This window comes from Lonchura striata, chromosome 2 (genome assembly GCF_046129695.1).
Source record: "Lonchura striata isolate bLonStr1 chromosome 2, bLonStr1.mat, whole genome shotgun sequence".
NCBI classification, from domain to species: domain Eukaryota; kingdom Metazoa; phylum Chordata; class Aves; order Passeriformes; family Estrildidae; genus Lonchura; species Lonchura striata.
This window is the reverse complement of record NC_134604.1, coordinates 93,657,239-93,682,962: the sequence shown is the minus strand read 5'-3', so window position 1 is coordinate 93,682,962 and position 25,724 is coordinate 93,657,239. Positions and strand designations below refer to the sequence as shown.

At 34.5% G+C, this 25,724-nt stretch overlaps 1 protein-coding gene across 8 annotated transcripts in view; it reads left to right on the top strand.

The window, feature by feature from the left end:
- MYO16 (myosin XVI) overlaps window positions 1–25,724 on the top strand; it is a 358,973-nt gene that overhangs the window by 246,232 nt on the left and 87,017 nt on the right. For all 8 annotated transcript variants that reach the window (XM_031503852.2, XM_021545590.3, XM_021545595.3 and 5 more), the window contains exons 22-27: window positions 7,854–8,006; window positions 8,569–8,769; window positions 17,196–17,271; window positions 19,962–20,137; window positions 24,407–24,487; window positions 24,739–24,944. In XM_031503852.2, the coding sequence (XP_031359712.2) occupies window positions 7,854–8,006; window positions 8,569–8,769; window positions 17,196–17,271; window positions 19,962–20,137; window positions 24,407–24,487; window positions 24,739–24,944 (893 nt within the window). The remainder of the gene's footprint in view (window positions 1–7,853; window positions 8,007–8,568; window positions 8,770–17,195; window positions 17,272–19,961; window positions 20,138–24,406; window positions 24,488–24,738; window positions 24,945–25,724) is intronic.

Here is a 25,724-nt window from a genome sequence, read left to right as displayed (position 1 = left end):
TTGAAAAATATGAAGTAATAATCTGAATCATTATCTCAGAACGGCATTTAACTGCATTCCTGAAAAGACAGAGCAGAAGTGAGAGTTTTTTTTAAATGAACTCTATAATGGAGTTAACATATCTGATTCCTGAAGTGGTGGGTGGGTTCTAGTATCAGTGAAGAGAAGCAGTTTGTATCTCCATGTGGTACATATAATCATGTAGACTTACCCCAAACAGCCTGAACTTCAAATCTGGAGCTCTCTAGCAATCTACTCTAGTTCTGAGTTCTTCCAGGGCTTGTTAACCCTAACAATAAACAGTCTTGTTAGCCGAGATAGGGTCCTCATGCAGGACATTGCATCATGTCTGCAAACATGCCCAGTGTCAAGGCCTGTGATTGTAGAATATTAGCATTAAATGTTACAACCAGACAGTAGTGGAGTCATAAAAATTATTTTTAAGTCACATTTAGATTAGCATATTCTAAAATTAATTTTAGGGAAAATTATTTTTTTAATTAGTGTATTATAAGGAATTTTTTGTGATATCTGTTTTTCTGGTTTCTTGGAAAAAAAATGATGACTGTTTTAAAAAAAAATTTAAACCTCCTGACTGCCCAAAACTGGTGACATTCAAAGTAGCTGTGGAAATCTTTCTAAAGCTTTATATCAGGCTGGTAGATAGGCAGTTTGATGTCATAATTAAGAGAGTAATAAGATAGTAAATCACATGTCAATTTTAATAAACTGTGCTTGAAGATGGTTCTGACAAACAGAGATGCAAAAACTGGGTAGAATAACTTGTTTACTCTGTTGTATGTTTTGGAAGGACAAGGCATTAGAGTATTAAAATATCAAAGTCAAAAGAAAAATTGGTCTAGGAACAACTCATGACCAATGCAAAGGAAAGCAACTGTCAAAGGACTAGAAAAGTAAGATGAATGATGCCTACATCAAGAATGTGATAAATTCTGCAGGCAAAACTATATGGCTGACAGATTGTAGAGAGAAAACTTTTATAGGCCATTGTAAACGAGAATGCATTAGAAGTTAAAAAACATTATTGTTTCCCTTGTATGACTGTAGAAAAGTTATATCGTAATTTTTGTAAGTGAGGGTGAGTAAGGTAAGACTTTAAGTAAGGGTGAGTATTGGTAAGACTTTATTGTATAGGACATGCGTGATATAAGAACAAAAATGGGACATGTAATTCTAAAATAAAAGTAAATAAGTGTGAAATAAGCAATAGTGAGAGGAGTTTTGATTTTTGGTATGAAATTTAAAAGTTGAAAGGCAGGGAACAATGTTTTTTAGAAGGCACAATCTGAAGGAGTCTGCTCAATAAAGACTGAAAGCTTCTCAATCACCAGGACTCAGTGAGTTACTGCTTTTACGCTCATCAGCTGAGCTATGGTAAATGACTACAGTAGACTTCTAGTTCACCCTAATAACAATTTACAATCACTTCCTAGCAGTGAGCATTAGCTTGGGAACAGCATTTTCCTGGAGCAGTTGCATACCTGCTGTGCCAGAAGAGCTTTGTATACAACCACACTGGAACATGGTCAGAAGTGAGCACAATTTCTCTTTCCTATTCTGTAGGGAAATGGCCTTCATTTTCTGGTCATTTCAGGAAATAGAATTCTCTACCAAAAATATAAATGGTAGTTTCTAGTGTTAATTCAATGTTTTCTCAGACTTCCCTGTCTGAGAGGGAATCTATTTGTTTACAGTTTATTCTTCACCCCTCTAAGACTAGAAGTCTGCTTCTCTTGTAGCAGAAATTAAAACTAGGCGAGATCTTATTCATGGGTCCTTCACAGCACAACTCCAAATAGTACAGTCAAGGAATGCTACAACCTTCATACTTATGATAGTATATTTTTGACCACAAACTCATGACCAATGAATATAAGAAACAATAATCAGGATAGATAGTTGCCTGTACCAATTTTCCCCCAGCTATATCTAAGAAAACTGTATTATAGAAGAAGAACCAGACATTAGAGGAGAAAGAGTAGCTTTTCTTCCCCCTGTCTTAGAAAGTCAGGTCTTTCTACAGAAATGGAAGTCTGTAGTTGTAGATTCATCATAAAGAACAATAATACAATAAAGTCCAATTGTCCAAAAATGGACAATGCTAATAGTCTTTTCTGTCTGATATAGAATTCAAATAAGAAACTGAAGAATGTATTTAGCTCTTGCTAAACTATTTGTTTAGCTCTTGCATGGTATTTTATATCTGTAAGCCTCTCAAGTTTTGTGGTAGAAAGTATCTACATATTATTCTTTTTATAGGAAATATAAGGCATTTATCTAAATTAATGCTGCAGGTCACTGGAGCAGTCAAGTGTCTCTTGAATCCCATTCAACTCCAAACCCATTAAAGTACGTGCACATTATCTCTGTGATGCTCTGGGAGAGGCACCGCTTCCATGGAAGCTCTGTGCAGAACATCTCCTGCAACAGGAGCCAGCGGGCTCTGAGAGCACAGAGCATTGCCTGCCCCACTCAGAACTCTACCTCAGTCACTATGGTGAAGCAGAAGAGGTCACAGAACCCAGCTGTGTTGGAATTTTCACTTATGTCTATTATTAGGTGTGGTAGATTTTAACTTCTCGGCATGATATTTCTATGGTTAACTCTGCTGACACTACATGTTTGTCACATAACATTTCCTAGCCAAAACAACCTTAACAGATTATTTTACATTAAATTTCATTGTCTCAGCCATTAGACTGCTTCTAGCTGTCTAAATGTCAGGTCATGTTGTCTATTTTGAAGGTGGATGGATATGAATAGACAAAAGTTACATTATATAACTTTTCTACAGTCATTGTTGCCTCAGTGATTGTAGATGGGAAGTCACACACGGGTTTTTACATTTGGACAGTTTGAAAGAGAATTTAAAGATTTTATGTGGAAGAAATCAACTTTCTTTGGTTTTGCGTGTGCAGAGCATAGATGGAAATTGCTGTGTGCATCTTTGGAATAGGCAGCTGCTGGTGCACACTGAGCTCTGTTACTATGTAGGGACTTAATGCAGAACCTTCCACTGCAGTTCCCAGTGCTGGAGTATTCCTTATTCCCTATAGGATGATGGAAAGTCCTTACTATGTTAATTCAGTTTTTAACAAGGAAATTTTTAAGTCAGAGTTTTGCTACCTCCATACACAGGAGGGTTTGAACAACCTCGCTGTGGAGCAGCGAGGACCGGGTGATCCTTGGCACCAGGGAGCCAGGCAGTAGGAGGAGCCAGAGGATGGCCATGCCCTCCCTGCTGGGCAGCATCCCTGGAGCCAGGGCTGGCAAAAGTCCCTGTCAGCAGCCCCAGCCTGGCAAGCAGCCAGATGGGGCTGGGACCCTGTCACAGGCAGCTGGAGAAAGAGCTGGAAGCTGGCACTGCCATGGCATCACCTGGGACTGGGCTCACCCGCAAGAAGTGGATGGGGGCCCCAGGAAAAGCTGAGCAGGGCTTTAAAAGCCTATCCCTTCCCTCAGGGGCCTGGCCATCCTGTGTTTTACTTTCTTCCTCAGTCCAGTTCCATAGCCTTTGTCAGGGTGTACTCCTCCCTCTTCCCTCTTAGAATCTTTGGTCTTCTTCCCAGTGCACACATTTCTTTTGTTTATGCAGGGCATTATTGCCTGTCCAGTGTTATTTTTTACAGGAGACTTTTTGTAGCCAAAAATAAAATAGTTTGTCTCAAACTGAGATTCCCAGCTCAATTCAGTTTGTGATTGATTGGTAAAATTCTGCACAACATTTAATTGATATACATACTTACTTTCCACAGTAGCAACCTTTTTTTTATCCCATGGTACTTAGTTTCTGGCCAGCATTATGAGTGAAAAAATAATTTAGAACAGTTTCAGAAAAATTCCAAACTCTTTCAGGGAAAAATTGTTGTTATCATGGTTTTTTGTTAGCTTGGTTGTTTAATATTTTCATGTCTACAAAAAGTCAGTGAGACTATTCCAGTTTGTATAGAAATAGTCCCTTTTCTGAGGGGCATTTCAGACACTCCTTTGTAGAAGGCTTCTCAGGTGACAGCTACTTGTAGCAAAGTTTCAGTATAGCACCAGGCTCTCTTTTACATCATCTGAGGAACACAAATCAGGTAATGGCAACTGATCCCAGAGATGACATGGAGTCCCAGTGAATTAAAGATCTTCTGACAGAGGTAGGACTATGTCTGAATTTGTGTTGGAGCTGTATGGGGAAAAAGAAATCTGTGTGAAATCCTATTAGTCCTATAGGCAAAGAACAAAATACAATGGTTTTGGTTTTGTTATCAATTCCTTAGAAATATTCTGATAGGTACTATACAAAAGAAAAGGATGTTGAAATGTTTGGGTAGCAGATTCAAAGGGGAACACCATTCAAGATACTTCTAATAAATAAATGTTAAGCTTAGGTTTAAAAATATTTTCTGAGTCCAGCCTCAGAAAAAAGATTATTCTGTGTTTCATTATCCTAGAAATTACATTTCTGAGAAATGCTAGAGCACTTCCTTCCAGGTTAAATTTGACATTGTTATTTCATCATCTCAACCCATAAATTAGGGCCTGATAGATGTGTTGAAGTGACAGCTGTTAGCTGTACTCCATGCTCTGAATACACATTCCTTGGGAGAGTTAATCCTTCTGCATGACCAAAGGATGTAAATGAGCTTTCCAAAGGGTCTTTGCATCCATCTTTCCCTCACTGATTAACAGTCACCAAGGTTGCTTTCCACAGATTTCCTTCTTTGGCAATGCCTTTTTCAAATAGGCATAAGACCCTGAAAACTGGATAGAGTGAAGAGCAGGAGAATTTCATTAGTCATGGGGGCTTTTCTGTCTTCAGAGCACAGTACAATTTTGGTATTACCTAAATTTTAATTTGGAGTGTACTTAGTTGCACTAACTGTTCAAATGTGATGAAAGAGACCAAGCTAATGCTGTCTAATGTGATGAATACTTACTACTTTTACTAAATGTCACTGTATTAGTTTCCAAAATCTAAAATTTGAGTGGTGCTGTAAGTTATGGTTGTTTTGGTTAAGGGTTATTTTTTTTCTTTTTTTTTAATTTTTTTTTATACTTGAACAAATTATTTTCTTCTAAAAATTTCTGAAAGGACTTCTTAGAGAAGACAGACAAATATATGGTGTATTTATTTTCATTGAGATATGAGAGTGAGTTAATGTTAAAAGTTAAAAGATTGGTAGAAAGAGAACTACTTAGAAGACATAATATGGAGTCCATAAGATGCATATCAAGAACAGTTTAACAATATTTAATGATAAGAAGTACCATAGGTAATGTCGAGCCAACTATTTGTTTTAGGTAAGATTCTATTTGAATGGTTTTTGTTTTTAATTACTGTTATATTTCAGTTAATTTACATGAGTACAGTTAAATACATGTTTAAAAATGTGATTCTATGACCTTTTCAAATCTTTGGACAGAAAGTAATTTTTTTGTGTAATAGTTAGAAGACTTGAAGCAAAAGAATTTGGGTTTACAAAGCTAGTTTAGTTCATATTCATCCCATTTCTACATTTCAGCTGCTTTAACTATTACATCAACCTGTGCCAGGGTTTTAATTTGAAACATTCATTTCATTACCTTTCCCCAGCAGGTTGTATAAAACTGAAATGGAGAAAGAGGCGAGGAGAATGCGTTGCTTTCCAGCAGCCCCTGGCTGTCTCCTGGTTTCGTTCTGCAGAGCTGTCCCAGCCACTGCTCTGGAGAGAGCAGAGCAGAGCTCTGGGGCAGTCTGCAGTTCCTGCAAGTGCTTGAGCTGCTCTCTGCCCTGGCCTGCAGTACCTTGTGGCATTGTGGCAAGTCTGCCAGTCTGGGTGACAGTGTTGTTTATGTTGCCAAGAAGCACCTCAGTGTATGCCATAATACACTGGTTGGTAGAATTTAAACATTTGGTTTTTTCTTTACCATCTATGAATGTTTTAACAAATTACTATTCCTTTTATTTTGCTACTTAAAACCAATGCTGTTTATCAGATCTTTGTAAGACAAGACAATCTTTCCTTCATCTCAAATTGTGTAGTTCAATAATTTTGCTGCACAGTCAGCTTTCAAATACTTTTTAATGCCTTTTAAGAGACTGGCTCATGATAAAAAGTAAGCTTGACTTTATAGGGATTTTGACAGCTTTTCTTATTGTAGAACACACCTTTGTAAAGTTGAATGACCTGGTTCTCTAAATAAATCATCTGCAAATAAAGATGTATACAGCATGCATCATTTTAAGGCTTTACCATATTCTGCAAAGTGTAAGTTTGTCTACCTTATAAAATAATGTTAACAAGCTTCTGGAAAAATTTTGTAATTAGAATTCAAGAAGTGATCAGTAAAGCACAGCTTTCCTGCCACAGAGTTAAAAAAGCTGTCTTTTCCATAAAATAAGTAGATACTGGAAGTCAGTTGTATACTTCTATTGTTAATAAGGTAACAATCTGAATGTTTATAAATCCCACTTTAAAGAAATATTGCTTTTATTTGAGGCTGTCTTTTGTTTGCACTGTCATGCATTAGTAAAGACAGTTAATAGACATTTGGTAGTAAAATGAGCTTTGTCTCATTTCTTCTGGCTGTTTTTCACACTAGTCTATTTTATTGTATAGCAAGTACAAGTTTGCTATGCTAACAGGAGGTGTTAATGGAAAATTCAGGCAACTCTTACACATTATTTGGGTCCTTTTCCCTCATCTGGATGTTAAGCCATGTAATATTAGGATTAATCAAAATAATTCATACCTTTTAATAAGATTTGCTGTTAGAATTGCTTTACACACTTTATTCATGGAAGATATAGTTAAAAGCTGGCCAACACAAATATGTGACTAGTTTTAGACTGAAAAGAAAATGCATATAGGCATTCCTTGTATCATTCCTCATATGAAGTGTTCTTAAACCCCTTTTTAAGGAGTTTCTCTTTTCTTAATTTCTTAGTCAGAATTTATGTAGCATTGGAGGAGGTTTTCAAATTTTCAACTAAAATTTCCACTTCAATGTCAAAAAAACAGTTAAAATATTTATTCCACAAGGTTATTAAATATTTAGTTATTTTAGCAGGTGGACTTTTAATAAAATACAAAAGCACACTAATAAGCTGATATCTGTTTTTAATTGAAAATCAGATTTCTGTGAATCTATTTAGTTGTACATCCTATGAGGCATCAAAGAAAATATTTTAGAAGTTCCCACACTATTTATCTCCCCAAAAGTTGAACTTTTCTATGGAACAACATTTTCTTCCCAACCTTCCTTTAGAATATGTATAAAATGGAGAGCAGCATCTAACAAAATGTCCCTAGGTGTTTTATAGGTTTTGATAAAATACAATGAGCTATTCAGGGACTGCTTTAGACTTCAGTGACATTGGATATGGAAACAGAGTTTTGTCTTTTTTAGCACTGAACTAACTACAGACTCAGGATCTTAAGCAAATATGTAGTTTGTTTTTGTTTGTTTTTTTTTTTTTTGTAAAAGCACATTTTATTTGTATAATCTTCCTGAATATAAAATGCAGAAGAATATTAAATATACTAATAGATATGTAGAGTTACCTTTCTTCATTCAATGTAATCAGTTTAAATTTCCACTGTATTTGAAAATAGTTATATTTGATAACTCTTATGTGGATTTCATAATGAACTGTGCAGGCAGAAAAATTGTGCATTCCCAATTTAGCAATGGTTGTTAGAATCTAAATTTCCCTAGGGTCTTCCTAAATTTGTGGCCTACCAAGAGATACCATATTGTGGATTGACATTTCTTCAAAATCAATATTAGACATGCAGTAAAACCTACATTGAGGAATTATCCAGTAAATGTCTAATATTTATTTTTTCTTCATTTTTCAATAGCTGTGTGTCAACATGACCAATGAGAAGATACACCAGTACATCAATGAAGTTCTTTTCCTACAAGAGCAAGCAGAATGTGTACAAGAGGGAGTTGCCATGGAAACGATGTATTCTCCTGGTAACCATACTGCAGTCTTGGATTTTTTCTTTCAGGTAGTTTCCAGATCCATTTTACACCATGTGCATTTATACATAATCTGTGCATGTTAGGCTGATACAAACTTTTGCTTGTGTTTTCCAATATATGAATCTTCAGACAAGGCTATGGGTCAAAGAGGCCAGATCTCAGTGGCTCACAGGACTTGGAACAGGGCTGAGGAAGATGCAGCCTGTACTGGTTCACGTGTAGCCTCTGTGTGTCGTGGCATGGTGACTGTGCTGCCGTCGGGCTGAGAGGCTCTGTCCTGAGCCTGACAGCTTCTCTAGTGCCTAAAGCTAGCTTCTGGACAACTTCTAAGAAGCAAGTTATACAATCAGTTTCTAACAGATCATTAATAGTGACTATTTTTGGCAACAGAAATACTGTTCCCTACATTTCTTATAGAAGGACCAGCCTTGAACACTTACCAAAGTATTTTAATATTTTTTCTTTTTCCTGTTTTTTGAGGTGATATATGTTTTTGTTTGCTAAATTACAAGCTGTGTTACTTTACAAAGAACAACCAAAATTCTATTTCTCCCGTATAAAATGAGAAAAATCTATTTTTCATTTCAGAAACCATCAGGCTTTTTGTCAATGCTGGATGAAGAAAGCCAATCTATTTGGTCAGTGGAACAGGGTCTTTCTAAACGCATTCAGTCTTACCTGGATACATCAGATACAAATACAGTCTATTCCTCCACAAAAGATGGAAATGGCAACCTTGCCCCAAAGGATCTGGGCTCCTCCTTCACTGTTATGCATTATGCTGGGAGGGTAAGTTGTTTGAATATCATTTACATGCAGTTAATAAAAACATTTAATAAAACAAAATTTTACATAGCTTCTCATACTCTTGGCTATAAATAGGATTTCACTGTCAAGTGTTAAATTTTCAGAGGACAACTCAGAATCTCAAAGCCATATCTAGTGTATAAAATGTGTAGCTTACATCCCAACATGAAGGATATGGGCTACCTAGTCCTGGCTTCTAAATTTTGTCTTTCTTGTAAGCATTTAATGTAGAAAGGGGTGATACAGACCCTCAGCATAGATGTTTAATGCCATTCTAGTTGGCTCCACTTTGCATATAGATGTGGTTCCCGAACAGTACAGGTTCCCTGTAGCGACTCTGCTGTATATGTAGATACCAGGGTTACCAGTATGAATCTGGTAAAAAAATCAAAACCAAAACTCCCATGTTTTCTATTAGCAGTCATAATATTTTTTTTTTCTACAAAAACCCCAGAACATGCTAAATGTCTTTTAGCGTGACTGTAAAATTAGATTAATATCTTTTTATTCTTCTGCCTGCAACATTCACAGGAATAGTACAATCAGTTCTTTTAAATAGACTACTTACCCTTTTCTTTCCAATACTTCATTTTCAAACTGTCCCCAAAATCAAGTACAACTCAAAGCAAGCAAGTTAGATATTTGTTTAAAAGGATAGGTTTTTTTTGTTGCATTTTTTTGTTTTGGTTTGTTTCTTTAAATAATCTGACAGCGTTATAAATAGGGACAGATTTCTTTGTGGCTCCTCATTTGCTGATGGAAGTCTGGAGTTGTGTTTTGACGCAAGCAAATTTGTTCTTGTCCAGTGATAGAAATGTGGTCATTAGGGAAAGGGTTATTTGAGTACTGCTAAGTTCCTAACCCAAATACTCTGAATAACTCCCTGGAGGTTCTTCTTTCATCACAAAGCCTTCTACTTAGAATCAAATTATTTGCCAAAGTTAAGTGGTTTGAATACCTCGACTAGTGGGACTTGTGAGTAAGAATGTGGACACACAGTGGTTAGATAACAGTGCAACCAAGATTTTGTGAAATTTACTAGGACTTCAAGTGATGGAATAAAGAACTGACCATGAACTTCAGATGTATACTTTTAATTTAGAAACTTTTTTTATACTGTTACATAAGTATTTTTAACTCAAGGCATCTACATTAAAATGAAAGCCAGAATAATAAGCAGATTTCTTCAAAATTGAAAAAAATTTTTGTCTTAATGTCTAAAGAAGTATTCAGAAGATTTGTAAAGACCAGTATTTCACATTCTGAAAGTTAAACTGTGAGTGGTAAAGTGGACGCTTTTCAGTATCATGTGTTGTAGTCTTGCATGGTTGTTTAGATTTTTTGTTTTATAACATAGACACTTGGTTTGACCTTTTCCTAATAATAGTAATGACATTTAATCTAAAAGCATGAACAAATAGACAGCTCTCAAAGTAATGTAAATCCACACATTCTTTTGAAGTCAGTGGAGATCCTTTGATTTGCTTTGACCAAGGAACTATTCCAGTCAGGTTGTTCTCTGCATCTTTACAACAGTAAAATGCTGCCAAAATAGAAAAGTTCTCTTGCAACTCCTTAACTCTACTTGCTTTAATAGTAATGGAGCTAAATCCTTGTGAGACTGTTATCCAGCTATCATAGACTGAAATTGCCAGTGTTTCATGATATGTATTTATATAAAATTTTGATGATAGTGTGACTGTACTAAATGACACAAATTGAGTTTATTCTGAGACTATGTTGAAAACCTGAATATGAAAAAGTCAGATTTTAAAACTGCTGATGCTGTTCTTTAGATTGCGCTATTACTACATTTAGTAAATTTTTTTAGAAGTCATTGGTGATACATGCTTTATGAAAATTGTTAAAGGATAAAACTTTTAAGTATACCAGGATTTATTGACACTCAAAAATAAGAATTTCATATATAAAGTATAAATATAGTTTGGCAGGTTTTGAGACCCTTTTTTATAGTCTGATATCAATTAAATGGGTCTAACATAAGTGAAGTATAAAGCAATTTTACCCTTGATTTTTGCCTTCAGAGATCTCCAAATTTAAAACAAGGCATCTTAATTTTATTCTCACCACAATTTCACTGATTTTTACTCCTTTAACTTGGTAAAGCTTCTCTGTATTTACATGAGTATAACTGGAAGATGAATCAGACCCAGGGGGTAGAGCAAGAATTAGCAGTGAATTGTGACAGGTAATGAAACATGAAAGTCTTTATTTCTAGCGTTAATCATTTATGCTCAGGTGATGTGTCTAGGCTGGCAGTTGAGGAGGAAATCACACTGAAGGCAGAAGGCTCTGTGTGAAGGCAGACATCCTGATTTCTCTAGGTAGCAGTTGTAGCTGCAATGTATTTCACAGCCAGTGTTAAAGAGCTACTCGGAGTCATCAGAAAAAAAAAAAAAAGGTAATATTCTGTGTTGGCCTTTGGTATGAACCACTTATGACTCCTGTAATTTGGGCTTCTTTTCATGAGTAGTGTATGCTTGTAGGTCAAAGGCCAGAATTAATTAGGTTCATTTCTTTACTCAGACACTTGCAGTAGCTATTTTAGCAAGTCAGAAGTGCAGTTAAACTGGAAAATGCAGTTATAAAAAATACTTCCTCACTGAAAAGACCTACTTTTTTATATTTAACTGAGATTGACAGACAACTTTTTGTGAACAAAAATGATACATCCAGCTTTATATTCTGAGACAATTACAGCTGATACAGATGTGTCCATTTTAAAGATCTCTAATATGTTCATACTTGGTGAAATTTTATGTCAAGATACAGAAAAATTATCTTATCTTCCAGTATCAAGTTTTTTTAATTGAATGTGTCATGAACTGGGAGGTATTATGCATTTCCTTAAATTTCTTGCTCAGCAACTTTTCTTAAGAGTAAATATGCCGTATTATTGATCCAAGCATAATGAGCCTTAAACTATCCCAGAAAAAGCAATACTGAGAGAAATATAGAAGACAGAATGGGTCAGAAGTCAAAGAAAGAAAGCACGATGTTAAATTGAGACAAAGAATGCACAGGAGGCTCAAAGTAACATGTAAGGAGGAAAAGAAATCCAAATAATTTGGAATCCATAATTAATTTTCTGGCTGAATCAATACTTTAAGGAAGTCTGCATGTATGATACTGTTCTGAGAAACCTTGGATTTTTTTCATATTTTCTTGTCAGTTTTGGAGCGAAGAAAGAGGAGCAATATACACAAGTTCACTTCTGCATATGGAAAAAATCAACATGGGGGTCAAATATTTTAGTGGAATCTGAGAATGAATATGGTTTTACACGAATGTGACAGAATGATCCAGTGGAAGAGAGAAAATGAATTTTGCCTCATTTCTTTTGAATTTTGCTATTATTCCTGAACAAGATTAAATCTGTCTTTTTCTGCATGGGTAATATGATATATTGCTTATGAACACACATGAACACATGCTTAGCAAAGGCCACTGTGAGCCTCAGTACTTTATTATATCAAGTATTTTACTTTATCTCCTAGTTTTAATTTTACAGCTGAACAGAATCCTACAGTGCCTTGACACATTATGAGTCTTTTTAAAGAGATGTTTAATGTCTTGGTATCTGAGTGCTGTAAGACAAAAAGCTTATCTGTTTTGTTCAGGCAGGAGGTAGAAGAGAATGATTTAGGGGGTTTATGACTAAAAAAAATAATTCTAGTGAAAGGCTTTATCTGAAGGTTGTTTAACATATTTCTCTGAATACTGGCAGTCTGGTTTCTTCCAGAAAATTTCTGCTTATCTAGGGCATTGCTTTGTTTCTGAGGCCTGATATGACTGTAGGTATTCTGAGACGCTTCTCACAGAGATTGTCTATGGGGGAAGAGGCACATGCAGAACCTTGCAAGTTTGCCTTCAGGTGGCAAAGGGTTTTATCTGATCACCAGCTGAATCTATCCTAAGAATCTGTAATACTGAATGACTGAATTTCCAGGTTCATTTATTGACACTATTAATATTTGCATTGTGGGTTCTCACTTAAAGAAGGGCTTCACATTAATTATATCTTTGAATTGTCAGACATATCAATAGCCATGATTTTTGAAGAATAACATTTCCATCATTGAACTTTCTCAAGGGTTCAAAGTTCTTTATTTTTTAAAATTTTTGTGGAAGAATTAGCATATCACTAAGTAAATCAGAAATATATTGTCTTAGCACAATGCCAAGAGACACAGCTTTACCTAATAGTCATATTTAACGTAATGGTATTTGCCTCATTTTCATGTGATCTGAATAATACATTATCACAATTTAAGCTTTCTGCTGTTTAAATTAAACATGGATTTGCAAACTAAAGAAGCCCCTTGTTGCTGTTTGCCTTGCCACTGTTTTGACGTTCTGTACTGTAATGAACTGACCTACAGATCAAGTTCTTTGCTCTGTAAACCAGTGCATGTAATGTTCCTCTAAGTGCAGATCAATGTCTTTCATTTCTCAGCTACCTGCATATCAAAAATACCTCTCAGCTGTCAGCTCACCTTCACCAAGGCAGTCTTCTCTCAAATGCCTTGTATATCCCAGGCAGATGCTGAAACTGAACCTCTAAATCAAAAGACAAAAGGAGGGGGATTAATCAATAAGGATTATTTCACTTCCACTATTTTTCCCCCAGGCTGAATCCTCAGACAGAACAATCAAATCAATCTAATAAAAAACTGTACCAAAACATATAAGGGCTACTTGACATTCTGGTTTTCACATAGGCAAGACAGGCTTGCTTTTTTTCCCTTTCTCTCTTTCTTTCTTTAAGTAGTCTTGATTTGGGATTTTCACTTGCTGGAGAAAATTATAAAATGCTTTCCCCATCTGTCTATTTTGTTTCTAAATAATTCCTTCTTTCAAAATGCTATTTTATCACAGCGTTAGAATAAGACTTGACAGACTATAAAATTATTTAACTCACTCATTGCTTAGCAAGATTTGTTTTGGGAGGTTGATAAACCCAGTGATACTTAAAAAATGGCACATGCAAGCATATCACTCACATTCAAGTAACTGGCAGAAAATTAGCAACTGCAGGTGTCTCTCTGTACACCAAATTGTCTTTGGACATCTTCTCAAAGATTTCTCTTTTGCTACATGAACTAATTATTTTCTTATTACCTAAAATTTACAACACAGGCAAAACTGAGTTTCTCAGTTACATTTTGCTATTAAAATAATAAAATTTTCATTTTTAACTGGGAATGCATCCAGAATGTTCTTAATATTCCAGGTGGCATTTCCCTAGTTTGCTTCAGGTTTTCTGCCAAATCTGCCATTAACCATGAGCTTTTTTGGCCTATCACAAGATATGAAAATTATTTACCGAAAAAAAAAAAAAAGTATTTTGAGGACTTGATGAAAACTATGTGTAAAGGTGGTCCTGTTGATAAAATATACTGGGAGACCAAATAAACTTGGAGAAAATCCCTTAAGCAAGTGAGATATTATGAGATAGGATACTTTAGGTCAGAATAAAATATATAGAGTTTTCTGGCATTAAGATAACTAATGAAGCAAAGAGACAAGAATATTTAAAAAGATAAGAGGAATATGCAGTTCCCAAAGTCAGCTCTGTGCATATCAGGTGAGTCTCCTGTTTTCTGAGTGTTTTAGCTCTTGCTTCTATCTGGTAGCTCTTGTGGTATTAAAACCAGCTATGCTAATTTATACAAGCAGAAAACAGGTTCAAAACAAATAAACTTAGGGTGCTTTTCTTTTCCTCAAACTTAGTAATTAGTGTAACTCCTTGACGTAGAGTCTTAAAGAGATACTGGAAATGTTAATGAGATCTGGAAACAGAGATTTGAGGAGGAAATGTGAGTCAAGAGATACTAAACACAAAGGTGAGATACAGCCTGCAAGACAAGAGTGTCTTCATGGGCAGAGCCCTGAAAGCTGAGGAGAGAACTGGTGACTGGCAAAGTGGAAATACTCCTCAATTGTTTTCCTGAAATATTCAGGACTAGATGAATATTTGGCCATACCCAATATGACGTATATTAACTCTCTTCCTTTATGAACTTAAATTTAGAAGGAAAGCAAATCCAACTCCATTTTGTTTTAATCCCTTATAATGAAATAAAATGCAGTATGGATCAGTATTTTTTTTTAATAGAAACATTTCAGCTATTCAGATACTATATAAAGGTCTTCTTTCCTTTGGCTAATATATAAAGGTCTTCTTTCCTTTGGCTAACATAGACATATAGGTTTGCACACTGTCTACCCTAAAAAGTTACCATTTAAAGCAAGATAAAGCAAACTGTGATAAATAGAAGAGACAATAAGGAGTATGATTTATAATACTGGACCCATTATCTAAGTAAGTGATACTTTCTAAAGCATACAATATTTTCTTGCTTTTTGAATCCCCAGAATAACTATCCACTGTGCTTGAGTGCCAGGCAATGCAGAGTTTGGGCCAGTGTTTATTTTACAAACTCAATGGAAGAAAACTGAGGGAAATGTATGTGCTTTAGATTGCAGGTAGTTTGCTATCTCTGATGAGAGCAAGATTAAATCAATAAAATTGGCAGCTGGAAGAGAACTTATTTCTTTTTCTATTTTGTGGGACTGGCAATGACTATGGAACCCTAGAGTATCATTTCATTGAGTCAGTTTTCATGTCTTTAGGCAGTGAATTAATTTACCACATCTATGGGAAAATTTTTTAGAGTGTTAACAATTTCTTCATAAAAGGGAATCCCCCTAACTTTTATCTATTTTATGATATGAAATATATCTTATGAATATAGTTCCAGAAGTTTGTGATGTATTATCCCAGCATCAATACTGAAACTTCTCCCTGTTTTAATCTAGGCAGTTAATCATGATATAATATCTCCCACTGCTGTACTTACCTACTCTTCCCACCAATACTAATTCTCTTCTTCTAATTTAGTGAAAGCCCAAGACATTCAATTAGGAACTAGCTTTATGGATTTGTCATATAAGTTCTGTTAATTACCTTTTATGGACCAAGATGGCACAACATTTATGTTGAGTACACTAAAAGCATTTAACAGTATACTTAAAGAACTCTAATAGTTTGCTAACTATGTTTATGTTCTTAGGAATGCAATTAGAAAATACATTAGATTTGTCATGCAAAAGAACCATAATTCTCTTGTTATACCTTGTTCATGTCAGATGCTATAGTAATTGCATCATTTGGCAATTACTCACTCTAACAGATTATACACTTCCTAATCACATAATTTCTTTTGTGAGCAAGATAGCTTTGCATAATTGTCAAGTGACCCCGTGGAAAATTAATGCACTGATTAGTGTTACTAATCTTAATTATATATTTACAGCTTTATTAAATGTACAAGAATAAAATTTCCCCAAACACCTAAGGGGCTTAGGATATAGATCCAATACAAAAAATTAAAGAAGGCTTTAGATAGAAACATGGTCCCAAGGTAAATAAAACTGAACTGCATTCTAAGTTTCCAGTAATACCTGTCTAAGCATGCAAGTACTAAAATCTATATTTTTCTTTCTTTTTGACTTAAAAATTCCCTTTGGGTTCTACTACTATGTAAGCCAGAGCTTCTTGCATCTAAAGTCTGTAAATTCACTAGTTGTTTTTCATCCACCCCCATACAAGGTTTAAAAAAAACCAAAAAACCAACTGCTTTCTTGTCTTAGTGCTCTTTTTGTATGCAATGTCTTCAGGGATAGGCTCAGTATTAAAAGAGACATTTGGTTATATTTCTTAATTTTGGATGTACCCTCAACACCTCTGGCTAGAATTTGGATTTTGCTCAATTTTTAGAGTGTCTATCCCTTGTGTTAGAATTTATCTGCAGTCAGATGACAGATGCAGGGACAATCTAGCTGTCTATTATTGAAATTACAACAGCAGGAAACTGAGGTGAACCAAAACTCTTATGTCATAATTGTTAGAAATGTAAATGGGATTTGTGTACAATCTATTGACAGAACTTACCTCCAAAGGATATGTCAATGGTTGGAAATTGTCCTGAGTGTGAGTTTGGACTCAGATTGCTTTGTCATGATTAGTGGGGTTAATGTCATTGACAAGGAGATCCGTGAGCTGGGAGTGGCTTTCTCATCCAGGGAAAGCATTGTTAGCTCAGTGTCTCCTGCTTTACAGTAGGAGACATTTGATTCAAAGCCCTGTATTATGGAAATGTTTTAAAATCAGACTAATGAAATTTCTGTATAGCTGCAGAGGCACATAATGTTCAACAACCAGTTCTTCTGGTCAGCATTGTAGGCACTTAGAAAATGCCAAAAATACCTGATGCCAGATTTTAACTGTTGGGTGGAAAAAAACATAGCTTCATTTCTACTGCTGTAAGATTTTTAAAAGATGCATTGGTCATTACTAATGATGTCACAATATTTTATTATAGGTTACATATGAAATCGCTGGTGCGATAGAAAAAAATAAAGATTGCCTTTCACAAAATCTCGTATTTGTAATGAAAAGTAAGTAAATGATTTTGTGGTTACTGTTGCAAGAAATCAAGATATTATGACTTGATTTTTATTTTCATTTTAGTTTTAAGAGACATATGTATATATATATATATGTGTTATATATATTATATATTATATATATATATATATAATATATATTTTTTTATTTCCAGTAAAAAAAATCACCCTCATCTTTATGAAGTATTTGCATACAGTATTGTTTGAAATTTGCTCTAATTTAAAAGCTTTTAGATTAATGAAGATAGAGCATCTTTATCATGTGATGTGATGTAAAGAAAAATAAGGTGTAATATGATGGGTGAGAATGACTTACAGAAGACAATGAGTATGAACTACAGCAAAAACAAAACTCATAAAATAGAAGGAAATTGGGCTCCCAAAATCAGAGGCAGTGGGATGTACTCCACTGCTTGAGTACCCTTCTAAAAGCAGTAACTTGTGGGCGTTCTTATGTTTTTCGGTGAATAGATATAAATGTCCATTGAAATGCAAAATTAAATGCCTTTCAGTGTTCATATTATATAATTATGCCTAATAATAATAATAATGCATGTGATTAATTAATTAATTAATTAATTAATAATTATTAATAATTGGATTAATGATAACTTGTATAATTTTCCCTTTTTGGAGAGGAAAAACAAAATGTTTTCCTCAGAGAATTGCCAGAGAGATGACCCTGAGGTGTCATGTCTCCAACCACTGTAGTGTTTTTTACTTAATATATTATATACTTATATTTCTTTCCTTAGAAGGAGCAGCCTGCTGTTAAAATGTTTTGCATTTTAACAATTTTACTGCAAAATTAACTGAGCATCCTAATAAAATAATTGATGTGTTTTAGATGCAAAAATTGTACATTCCAAATGAAGAAAGAAATGAAAGAAATTTTATTGAATATAAGCATATTGCTTGTAGTTTTAGAGATATTATAGTTCTTAATGCTTGGAATATATATGATAATCTACCAAAGAGAAGGTATGACAACTTCCAATACATTTGATGTGAGAGAGCATTCTTCCATTCTCTCACTTAGTCCCTTTTGCACTTTCATTGCTGTTTTGTGTAATCAGCTATGCAACTATTAAAAAGCAAGAATGAAGGATGAGATTTGATATAAAGAGTTTAATACGATGAGAGTGAATATATATACAACTGAGGAGTCAATAATAATATTAATGAATTCTGTGAGGAGAATATTTACAAACATGTAAGTTTAAGGACTTTAAGGACTAACTGCCTTCTTTATTAAGTGACTTAGGCTTAAAACCTGTTAACTGTCAGTGACATATACCCTTTAGAGTCAGTCTCATAAGTTGTGTAATGTATAACTTAAGTGCATGCATCCTTTGATTTTCATTGAATTTTGTTTCCTCAATCAAAACTTTTAATTATAATAACATTAAAAGTAATTTGTATATATGTGTAGGAATGTGGAACATACCTGCTGAAAATTATCAGGAGAGGTTATTGACATAGGATGTACCTGTTTTAATTCAAAAGACATAATTTCTATGCCTGTCCTAATCTTACTTATTGCTGTTAAACATATGTGTATTGATGCCCACTGATTGTGCTGAAAAAATTTCAATTATCTGCTTACATATCTTCCTCATAATTTTAATGTTCCTGTAAAGTAAGGAATAGCAATCTCCACAGAAAAAGGGAAAAAAATCTATTCAATTTATCATATATAGTAAGAAGCCTGTAAACATTTACTGAAGAGCAAACTGAAAATTTTTTACCTGCTGTGCTAATTAGCAGGTAAAATGATGCTTATCCCATTCATCTTTCTGTTTTTTTTTGCTTATTTGTATTATGTATGTGATTATAATTCCAATTTTCTAGTTATTAAAAAAAACTTTCACAGGAATTCAGCATGGTTAAGGATGTATCACATGAGTTCTTGCACTTATTGGTGCTGTGGCAGTACAAGCAGGATGTAATTATCATGTTCATCTTAAAAATCCTGTGACCATAAATTTATAAAGGATAATCAGACTGAAATTAGGATGAAGTATACTATCTGTCTTAAAATTCATATATATATATTTTTTTGTTGTTTGTTTAAAAGCACCTCCTGGAAGTATACGTACTAGTAATAACATATATCTATGCCATTGTCTTTTTTCTGTAAGTGTTTTTAATTGTGGTCTTGATGTAGAGAAACCAAATTTTTTACAGTTCTCTTCTTTGCCTTGCTCTTTTTAAAAATCCCTTCTCATGTTTTGTGAATATATAATTATTTAGTGCAATTAGTGTCTATAATTTATTTTTGTCAAGTGCCTTAGTTGTTCCTAAATACTTCATGTTAGGAAATTGTGCAGAACTCATCTCTTACATTGCTTTAATATATGGATAAATAGGGAATCTGTAATGGAACAAAATTCAGAGGTGATAATCCCATAAGTAATTAAGTTTAGACACATTGGTCTGAAGGGTTTTGGTTTATGCCCTCTTTTTGTTCAGCACAGGATCTGAATTGATGAAAATAGTGTTACAATTTTCAGATATTGAGTTTTCTTTCATAGTGCTCATTTTTTGATTTTTCCATTTGTTTTAGGCTTACTTATTTAATTCTCTCCTACCATGTGTCTTTTCACTGACAAATACAATATATATAATTTTCTAATTTATATTTTATCTTCATGCATTTCTTTCTATTTTTTTATTGCCAGCAAGTGAAAATGTGGTCATCAATCAATTGTTCCAATCCAAACTGACACAAACTGGATCACTTGTTCCTCCATATCATTCCCTTAAAATCAAAGGGTGTAAAGCAGCTTTGCTAAGTAAAAAAACATCTGTAACCTGTGCAAGTGGAGAAGCGAAGAAGTATATTGAACTCAGCAAGGTAAGAATTTAGAATTCTTTCTGCTCTTGGCTCCTTGAAGACTTTTATTTTGTCATCTCTGAGCCATCTTGTTCTCTGTTTCATTCTCTGTAGTCATTATGCTATTAAAATAATTTACTACTTACTATCAACAGTAAAGCAGCAAAAGTGAGGAAAGGTTCTAATTTACAAACACTAACAATTGTGGTTCAGAAATATTTTTCTTGGACTCTTGGAGCAGAAAGTCAAACAAGATGATGAGGTCCTTCAAGCCTAAATCATTCCAGGATTGCCTGGTTCTAGGGCTTATTAGCAGTGAATGCAGTCTTACCAATTTTTGTCTGTATATATTGTTTTGTCTCCTTGAAAGACTTTATGATGAATAGTTGAGTAAATTAAGACATAGGAAGTATAAAAATAAAATCTTAATGCCATTATGTCAACATGAGAAGATTTCTGGTTTGATAAATACAGTTTTTTGTGATTTTGTATGAAGATCAAAATGTAAATTTTGGCCACCATTGTTATTTAAAATGGTCTCTTATAGTAAATTTTCCCAGTTAATTTTAAATCAAATAAAATATGCCTAATTTATGAACTTACCTCTTTTCCTGATAATTAAGTCAGACAAAAAAGTTAAAAGAAAAAACCCAAACCAACACCAACCACAAACCATAAACAAAAACAAAAAAGAGAGAGGAGCAGGAGAGAAACTTGGAAGATTATCAGAAAATTAATTGTTCATTAACATGGAACATCTCTCTTGAAAAGAAATAATGTGACTTTGTGAGTTAATTCATGACAGAGCTTTGGAATTTATCCTTCTACAAAAGAAGCACACACTTTTTACAAGTTCTGCATTAGCTGTCTCACCAGGCTTCTTGAATTTTACAACTCTATTTTTGGTTTACAGCTGCATAAAATTGATTTTGTCATGGGATTAAGGAGCCTGCACTCATGTGTCATTGTGGAAGGCTTTAGCAATGGGACTTTCCTTATAGTCCCCCTGCTGATAACAGCATAATTCCTGACTACTGTTCTTGTCAGTAATCTCAGTTGAAAAAAAACTGAAGCCAGTGGTGTTGGTTTAAGGCTATATTTAGAAAACAGCTGAGGCCTTACAAGGTGCCTTTAGGTGCCTTTCCACTGTAGTAACAGCTCCCTAGAGGAAGCTACCAAAAAGCTTGAAAAAGATCCTAGTCTCATACATGGGAGAAATCATGAAAAGCATATCTGAGTTAGAAGCCTAATCAAACCAGGGCAAAATACTGCACAGCTGGGATCTCGGAAATTATGATGGTTTTGACATGTCCAGAATAGATTTTCACCTGTAGTTACTCTCTTGAGAGACAGAAGACATTCAATTCCTTTGGGTAGCATGATATCTGAAGTCAGACATTTCAGATTCATTGAGAATGCTGTAAACCTTTAGGCATTAGTTGGAAGGTGGGAAGACTTCATCCTTCATCTGTCTGCAGAGACAAGGATGGCTTTGCTTCTGAAGCACAAGCTTTGAGAAGAGCTGTGCAGGTGAGACAGAACATTTTGTTGATACTAAGTTGGCCTAATTTGAGCAAGGTGCTGTGCTGCCCTGCAGGACTGGAGCAGAACTTTAGGGAACTAAGCTGTTCCACTGGCAAAAAGCAACGCTCACTTTTTTTTTTGGAATAGACACTCAATGCAGGAGCTGGAAGTAGGTAAGGGCTTAAATTCTATTAAGGATCAAGCCCACATCTGTAACCGTGCAGTCCCAAGTAATTCCTTCCCTTGTTCAACATAGCCTTGAAAATCTGCTGTGGTGGACTGCAATAATGTTAGGTTTGTTATTTTTTATTGTAATTGCAAATGCAATGTAAGGGGCTTTTTCTTGTCAGCTTAACATTTAAATTATTATGAGTTGGAAAATCATGACCACTGTATTTTTATTGGCATGTATTCAGAGGTTAATGGCAACAAAAAGAAGGAAAAAAAATAGAATAGAGGAGGGAGAGAAGGAGGGACATTAAGGCAAAAATTATCAACTAGACACTGACATTCCTTTTATATCTGAAGTTTGAGTCACAACATACATCATACTGTAGGCAGTAGGAGTCATGAAATGGAAGGTACACATGGTGCTGTGTATGGGAAGATACCTAGGCTCCATCATATCCAGGGAAGGGAATTAGAGAAAGTTAAAGTCAAAGAGGATTTTGTTGTGAGTCCCCTCCTCTTTCATCTTGTCACTTCAATCCTAGCTAAATAAAGGTTATATAATTATAAATGTCTATAATTATGGCTATGTGTTTGTTTACCTTTCCATAAATGACTCTTGCTGCTGAGCATGATGGCATAAGTAAGGATACCTCTTTGAACTAATGCTATAATGGTAGAATCCAAAACAGAAATGCATCCATTCTACGGTAGACATGAACAGATCTGTTAACTGGCCAGAAGTTTGGAGCTCAAAGGAGTCATAGGAATTTGGGGATGACAGCTCAAGCCTCTGTGACTTATGAAGATCATGTGCCCTTTTCAGATAAAAAAATATCTTCATTGATACTCTCACAACTCTTGCTCACATCAACTCTTGCTCCCTTTTTTTTTCCTAATCTTTTCCCAGTGCACATTTTGTCTCTGTTGTCTTCTCCTCACTTACTTTGGAAGAATTTGTATGTTTCAGAGTTTATACAGCAAAAGTCTTTAGATAATTTTAGGAGGAGATTTTTAGCTTCTTAACCGAGATTTCAAATACATATATGTGGGGGGGTTTTCAGGTAGATTAAAGGTACAAGATATTCCAATATGAAGCTGTATATTACAGGGTGATATAGCCTTTTTCCTTAGCCCATAGGTGACAATTAAATATGTCCAAGTTTTGAGAGTTTGAATTAAATTAATTTTTTGTCTTTGTCTTTTTTTTCATTTTTCATTTGTTTTCTCTCTCTCACTCTGAAACAAATTTTTCTTTCCCATGGGAAGTCATATGTAACATGGACAAGCAGGCAGGAGTTTTAGCATCTGAAGTGTTGTTCCTAGATCTCCCATTAAGCCAGGAAACAATCTTGAACTATTGACTTAAATATTGAGAGGAAGGGGTGACAGCATTGTCTGTAAGGTGAAGAAGATTTTATTTTGGTTATATTCCCCAGTTATTTTTAAACTTTAACTGAAAAGTGTCATTGGCATGCTAGTGGATCCTTTTATGAGAAAAACTGGAACAAGCAGATGTCTTTTACTTTTTAGTTTTGAAGTTGAGAGTGAATTTGCCTTTAAAATCTTATTGCATCCTAGTAAGTGAAATAAAAAAGAGCTCCAAAGTTTAGCATGGTGAGTAGAAAATTGCTTGCACTACAATATTTTAACAGCATTTGGCTTTAATGGGCCAAGCTGAGAAGATGTAAGCTTTTTAGATAAAATTGGGAAAAGGAGTAGGCCAGAATATGCTGACTCAATAGAAAGGGATTTTTATGGGATAAGTGGACTGAAGAAAGGCAATGGATAGTCAGAGGTGGAAAGGTTGTCATTGATAAAGGAGTTTAAATCTCACAGCTTTGCCAAGTCCTGGAATGCAATAATTTTGCTAGCCCTTCTGTAGAAGATTTAACAAAAGACCCTAAATTCTGGGACCACTTTTAGTATGATTATTGCCATTTCTGTATCAAGGATAGGAAGTAGAGCAGCAAAAATAAATTCATTTTCCCCTCCCAATTCTGATGTATGGGATAACATTGGATCTAATGAGATAGGAAGTTGTTAATAATTTATGACTCTAATTGGTGAAAATGTAATAAAAAAGAGAAGTTTAACTGTGTTCAGATGTGCAAGAAAAATAAGAAGAGTTTTAAAAAATATTTGTATTATTGTTTTGCTGTTGAGATTTTTTAAAATTGTCTGTACTCTTATATTTACTGACTTAAACACCTGTCAAAGGCATAAGGCACCTTCTTACAGAGTTACAGAATTTTCCTACTTCTAGACTCTATGGGATACTAACTGCACAAGTCCTGCTTCTGCCATGAAGTTCTGAAACACATTGATTTGCCCAGTTATTTGTAAAAAGTGTATTATCATTATAATGTATGTAGCTGCTTTTGAAATCAGAACTTACTCACCAGTCATGGCTCTGCAAATACCTGAAGATATTTATCCACCTTCTATTTCTTTCTGAAGCTCAATCCTTGTCTATGGCACAGTGTTTGTACAATTTTTTTCCTTCATCAATTCATTTTTCAACTGCAACAATGACAATAAAGGTCTACTGCCTATCTTGAGATAAAATTGTTGTGTGTATGCTTTTCTCTTCCACAGCTGTTGAAAAAGAAAGGAACATCCTCATTTCTTCAGAGACTGGAACGAGGGGGCCCAACCACTGTGGCAATACAACTCAGGGTCAGTGAACATCTTATGGACAGAAATTTGCAAAAGAATTTCCAGATGTTTAAAAGGCAGGATTACCCTCTGCAAATGGCAATGGAAGAAAGAAAAGTCTTGTGTTTGAGAAATCTACTTGCATGACCTGTCAACCCTTTTGAGAAAATGATGTTAAAAAGTTAGGAAGAGCATATGTATTGAATAATTGTCTTACCTGCACAGTAATTATTGATAATTGTTTGTTTGTTTGTTTGTTTGTTTTCCCCCAGAAATCACTTGCAGATATTATTGGGAAGCTGCAGAACTGCACACCACATTTGGTTCATTGTATAAAACCTAATAACTCCAAGCTGCCAGATACTTTTGATAATTTTTATGTGTCTGCTCAACTGCAGTACATTGGTGTTCTAGACATGGTCAAAATTATCCGACATGGGTATCCAGTACGTCTCTCTTTCACAGACTTCTTGTCAAGGTAAATTCTTTCAAGTTTCATAGAACCTTTTTTCTTACCTACAGTACAAAACCTTCTGTTTTGTTCTGGTAGTGCTTGTAATGTTGTTTTGCTTATGAGTTTTTCAGACTTTTTTCAGAAAAAATCTTCTCTGCCTCAAGGGGTAAAGGCCTGTTACTTTTTAATTGAACAAATAAATGAACTTTAGAAATATATTTATAAATTCATGAATCTATAAAATTTATATTGATATGTAGAAATATATTTATAAAGATCATCAGAAAAATTAAGTTTTAAAAGTTTGACCTCGTAAAAGAGCCCTTTTTTACAATTTATATCATTTGCATGATTTAAAATATATAAAATGTTGCATATTTTCTGCAGATAATTAAAAAGGAGAAAGAAAAATAGTCTAATTTTTCAACTTTTTAGGTGTAAGTAAGTGTCATGGGTTTATTATTTTTATCTCATAGTCTAGGATTCACTTGTGCCTGGTCCTGAGGTACTAATGCTCATACCACAACTGCATTTTTATTATTGTTAGAAATCAGTGACATATTGAATTAATGTGAAAAGACATAAAGGTCTGCTTCTGTCAGCAGGCAAACTGTTAGTGCCCTTTCCCAGTTCAGTACTGGGGTTTTGGGTCACTTAATTCTTAAAAGATTCAGGAAAGAAAGAGGATTGTCTTGCCCAGGAAGTATTTGTTTAGCAGCCTCATGCACTCAAGACAATTCCATCTCTCTGTATGTTCTACTCCTTGATTAATGTATATCAGCCAGTCATGATCTAGTCTTATTT